Below are 5,158 nucleotides of genomic sequence, written 5' to 3'. Positions count from 1 at the left end.
TTCCTCCTCCTCTCCATCCCTCCCTCCTCCTCTCTGTTCCTCCTCCTCTCCATCCCTCCCTCCTCCTCTCCGTTCCTCCTCAGGTTTTCTTTAAGGCGGGTCTGCTGGGACAGCTGGAGGACATGAGGGACGGCCGTCTGTCCCACATCCTCACCTCGGTCCAGGCGAAGTGCCGCGGGAAGCTGATGAGGATGGAACTGGAGGAGCTGAAGCTGAAGAGGTCAATATGGCCTTCAGGCTTCCTGTTCTGATAAAGACGCTAACTTCCTGTTTCCTGCAGCAGCCATGTTGTTCAGTCATTCGTGTGTAGAAGATCCAGGTTTTCACTCAAACTCAGGCGGTTCTGGTAAAACCCGGACTGGACTGTGAAGCTGGATGATCTGCTGGATGTTTGTGGTTCTTCCTGTCAGGGACGCCTCCTCGGTCATCCAGTTCAACCTCAGGGCCTTCTTCTCGGTGCGCACCTGGCCGTGGATGATGCTCTTCTACAAGCTCCGCCCCCTGCTGAAGAGCGCCCAGGTGGAGAAGGAGCTGGCCGCTCTGAAGGACGACTTCGCCAAGTTGAAGGAGGCGTTTGAACGGTCCGCTTCCATGTCAGAATGAAACATCTGGAGAACCTTCTCCTGACTTCTCTGACGGCTGGGCTCTTCTTCATCAGGTCAGAGGTCAAGCGGCAGGAGGCCGAGCAGCGGCAGGTGGTTCTGGTCCAAGAGAAGAAGGATCTGGCTCTGCAGCTGCAAGCTGTAAGAAACGCTGAGCTTCGGTTTCTCCTCTACATCTTTATTCCGTCTCTAAACCATAAAACACGCCGGCGTGAAGCCAACCAGCTGCTGACGTCACAACAGAAACAATCTGATTGAAAATGTTTTAATCCCATCAGGAGCAGGACAACCTGATGGACGCAGAGGACCGCTGCAACCAGCTGATCCAGTCCAAAATCTGCCTGGAGTCCAAGCTGAAGGAGATGCAGGAGCGTTTGGAGGACGAAGAGGAGGCGAGCGCCAGCCTGACGTCCAAGAAGCGTCAGCTGGAGGACGAGGTGCTGTCCCTGAAGAGAGACGTGGACGGCCTGGAGATGACGCTGGCCAGAGTGGAGAAGGAGCGGCACGGGGTGGAGAACAAGGTGCGGCGCCTCGCGGCGTTTCGCTGCTGCCGCTGCGCCTCCTGCCGCTGCGCCTCCTGCCGCTGAACCTCCTCCGCTCTCTGCAGGTGAAGAACCTGACCAACGAGATGGTCGTCCTGGACGAATCCATCGCCTCTCTGAGCAGAGAGAAAGCTGCTCTGCTGGAGGCTCACCAGCAGGTGCTGATCGACCTTCAGGCTCAGGAGGACAAGGTCAACATGCTGGCCAAGGTCAAAGCTCGTCTGGAGCAGCACGTGGACAACGTAAGAAAAGTTCAACTCAGCAGTGATGGACAGCGCTAACCACCAAGCTAACTGTTCTAAGCCACTGATCAGTCCGGCTAATGCTAAAGCAACAAACCAACATAGCAGGAGCTAACAAGCTAAGGCGCTAAATTCAACCATGTTAATACTGAGTCTGCAGAGCAGCCAAGCACATCAGACTTTATTCAGAAATATTCATTTTGGTGACATTAAACGTCAGCGAAACCAAACAGTTTCAGTTGATAACTCGGATGACATGTAAGGGCAGCTGCTCATCCGCAGGACGCTGTGATGTCATTTCCTCTGTGCAGGTTGAAACGTCCCTGGAGCTGGAGAAGAAGACTCGGTGTGACCTGGAGCGAGCCAAGAAGAAGCTGGAGGGCGACCTGAAGCTCTCCATGGACTCGGTGAAGGACCTGGAGAACCAAAAGGAAAACCTGGAGGAGAGACTGAAGAAGTAAGACCAGCCTCTCACTACAGGTAACCAGGCAACAGCTAATGTTTGTGACTTTACTCCTTCAAAGAAAAGACTCTGAGTTGGTTCAGATCCACGAGAGGCTGGAGGACGAGCAGACTCTGAGTGTTCAGCTTCAGAAGAAGATGAAGGAGCTGCAGGTCGGTCGCACAACCAGGTTTCCGGATCTTCCTCTGATCCCGGATGCTTCAGTGGTTTGGCTGCTCCTGCAGACCCGAACCGAGGAGCTGGAGGAGGCGCTGGAGGCGGAGCGGGCGTGTCGCGTCAAAGCCGAACGCCAGAGGAACGACATCGCCACGGAGCTGGAGGAGCTGGGAGAGAAGCTGGAGGAGGCAGGAGGAGCTTCAGCGGCTCAGCTGGCGCTAAGCAGGTAGTTCACCTCCTGAGTGACGGCGCCACCCAGCAGGAAGGTCAGTCATAAACAACCTGAGGGATCCAGGACCTGGAACCGGGTCCAGTTAGATCATCAGGATGATGGAGCCAGAAGCTCAACTCCAGCAGCTTCCTGTGTGTCAGAAAGATGATGCTCAGGATAAAGGAGCTAAAACAAAACCTGCTCAGTCCGTTTCCACTAACTTTAGTCGATTTGCTCAACAGGAAACGAGAGGCGGACTTACAGAAGATGCGGCGGGAGCTGGAGGAGGCGGGGCTTCACCACGAGGCCGTAGCTGCCGGTCTGAGGAGGAAGCACTCGGACTCGGTGGCGGAGCTCAGCGAACAGATCGACGCTCTGCAGAGAGTCAGACAGAAACTGGAGAAGGAAAAGAGCGAGATCCGCCTGGAGGCCGACGACCTGGCTGTCAGCGTAGAGCAGCTCAGCCGAGCCAAGGTGAGCCAGAACCCACTGTCTGGTTTGGTTCTGCTGCCTGCAGCTAATTCTGACTGATCCTCCTCGCGGCTGCAGGCCACAGTGGAGAAGATGTGCCGGGTCTACGAGGACCAGCTGAGTGAAAGCCGGAGCAGAGCAGACGAGCTGCAGAGGCAGCTGGCCGAGGTTTCTGCTCAGAGAGCACGAGCTCTGACCGAAACCGGTAAAACACACACAGGACGGCTTTCTGCCTCTTCACTCATGTTCAACATCAAAGTTTTGCTCTCAGACTGAAGCCACTGGGTCAGACCACAGCAGTGAACAGAAGGCAGGTTTCTGAGGTCCAGGTTCTCCACAGAACCAGACGGACTGCTGGCATTCAGCATCGATCCGTCTCTGGAACCGTTAATCGGGTCGGATCAGTGTGGCTGCTGGCGCTGCAGCGTCTCCTTCCTGCTGCTGCAGACCCAGAATCTCTGCAGGCGATCCAGTCGAGACGTGAGATCAGAGCTGCTGCTGCTTCCTGCTCTGCTCAGGAGAACAGAGTCAGGATGTCAGCAGCCTGACCCGATGCTTTCAGGGAACAGATGGAGGCTGTTGGTAGATCAGCCTCCACCTGACCTACCAAGAGAGGCTGATGCTGGGATTATTTGGTCGTCTGGTGGAAACAGCTGATTGTCATCTGCATAAGATGGAGCCCAGAAGCTGATCAGACCTTTCCTGTTCTGTTCTCAGCTGAGTGTGGCCGCCGTTTAGAGGAGCGGGACGCCCTGATTGGTCAGCTGCAGCGCTTCAAGGCTAGCCTGAGCCAAGACACTGAGAATCTGAAGAAGCAGCTGGAGGAAGACAGCAAGGTAACACTGAAGCCAAGCAAAGTTCTGCTCTTTGAGTTGGACACAACAATCTAGAAACCCGTTTCTGACACGAGCTCAGGAGTCTCACACCATGCTTGCATGTCTGCTGAAGGCCCGGGTCGCTCTGGCTCACGCTGTGCAGGCGTCCCGTCAGGACTGCAGCCTGCTGAAGGAGCAGCTGCAGGAGGAGCAGGAAGCCAGAGCTGAACTGCAGAAGGCCTTGTCTCTAGCCAACGGTCAGGTGGTCCAGTGGAGAGCCAAGTATGAGACAGAAGCTGTGCTGAAGATCGAGGAGCTGGAAGACGCAAAGTAAGGAGAGTCTGCTGGTTCCAGTCCAACCCGACCGACCCGAAGCCTCCAGAGGCTCACTGGAAGCCCAGACATGTTCACTGCTGTGGCTCATGACAGATTCTGGGGTTACAGGGTGGTTTGTGTATCCTGATGGTGTTTCTGTCATCTCAGTTTTTATATCTCTGAGGATTCTAGTGACAGAACAGGTCACAGGTAAAACCCTGGACCGTCCATCAGCCATGCACTCACACAGCCTGGCCCAGCTGCTTCCTGGATGCAGGAGGTTCAACCCTGCAGTGTCCGTCTCACCGATCTGTTTTGATGTTTGCAGGAAGAAGTTAGTTGTGAAACTGCAGAGTGCGGAGGAAGCCACAGAGGCGGCTCAGGCTAAGAGTTCCTCACTGGAGAGAACGAAGCAGCGCCTGCAGGCCGAGGTCGACGACCTGGCAGCTGAGCTGCTGCGCTGCAACGCCGCCGCTGTGGCTCTGGACAAGAAGCAGCGAAACTTTGACAAGGTTGGTCCAGAAACAGAAACCCGGCTCAACGAGCTGCAGAGCTGGAACCTGTGTGTGTGTGTGTGTGTGTGTGCGCGCGTGTGCGTGTGTCCGTGTGTGTGATGCAGCTGCTGAGCGACTGGAAGCTGAAGGCGGAGGACGGGCAGGCGGAGCTGGAGGCGTCTCAGAAGGAGTGTCTCAGTCTGAGCACGGAGCTGCTCAGACTGAAGAGCAGCTATGAAGAGGCTCTGGATCATCTGGAGACGCTCAAACGGGAAAACAAGAACCTCCAAGGTACCGAGACCCGGGTCGGCTGGACCGGCTGTAGTCTGATCAGAGGGAAACCTTTAGAGGAGAGATTAGGTGTGATGTTACTGTTAGTCCTGTCCCTCTCATGCTGCTGAGCAGTGTGAGGTCGACGTGTCCGGCGGGCTGTGAGTCCACCTGGACTTCACCTGGAGTCCAGCTGAGCATGTGGCGACGCTTAGAGTTCAGGACAAGACAATCAGAGAATCGTCCTCCTAGCAGATCCAAACATCCCAGATCTAATGAAGTAAAGTCGGTGAAAATCCTTCTGCCATTTTTCCAGAGGAAATCCTGGAGTTGACTGACCAGATTGGAGAAGAAGGGAAGACCATCCATGAGCTGGAGAGAACCAAGAAGATCCTCCATATGGAGAAGAGTGACATCAGAGCTGCTCTGGAAGAGGCAGAGGTGAGCCTCCTCCTCAGTCCAGGTACCTGTGAACTCACCTGAACAGCTGACTGGACAGGTTCGCCTTCAACCAGGGAACGCTGGAGCACGAGGAGAGCAAGAACCTGAGGGTCCAGATGGAGCTGCAGCAGATCCG

General features: G+C 55.4%; 1 protein-coding gene across 1 annotated transcript in view; it reads left to right on the top strand.

Moving 5' to 3' along the window:
* Positions 1-5,158, top strand: part of LOC103156242 (myosin-7B) — a 25,030-nt gene that overhangs the window by 14,970 nt on the left and 4,902 nt on the right. Inside the window, 16 exon segments of the mRNA XM_016664151.1 lie at positions 27-220; positions 411-581; positions 659-743; positions 881-1,123; positions 1,210-1,386; positions 1,698-1,843; positions 1,911-2,001; positions 2,074-2,231; positions 2,459-2,690; positions 2,766-2,892; positions 3,405-3,523; positions 3,636-3,832; positions 4,146-4,329; positions 4,437-4,602; positions 4,898-5,022; positions 5,097-5,158. The exon segment at positions 5,097-5,158 is cut by the window's right edge and continues 5 nt beyond it. Of these exon segments, the coding sequence (XP_016519637.1) occupies positions 27-220; positions 411-581; positions 659-743; positions 881-1,123; positions 1,210-1,386; positions 1,698-1,843; positions 1,911-2,001; positions 2,074-2,231; positions 2,459-2,690; positions 2,766-2,892; positions 3,405-3,523; positions 3,636-3,832; positions 4,146-4,329; positions 4,437-4,602; positions 4,898-5,022; positions 5,097-5,158 (2,477 nt within the window).

The sequence above is a fragment of the Poecilia formosa genome, unplaced genomic scaffold (assembly GCF_000485575.1).
Source record: "Poecilia formosa unplaced genomic scaffold, Poecilia_formosa-5.1.2 Scaffold471, whole genome shotgun sequence".
Taxonomy (NCBI): Eukaryota; Metazoa; Chordata; class Actinopteri; order Cyprinodontiformes; family Poeciliidae; genus Poecilia; species Poecilia formosa.
Note: the sequence above shows the minus strand (reverse complement) of the source record. Positions and strands in the feature narration are given on the sequence as shown.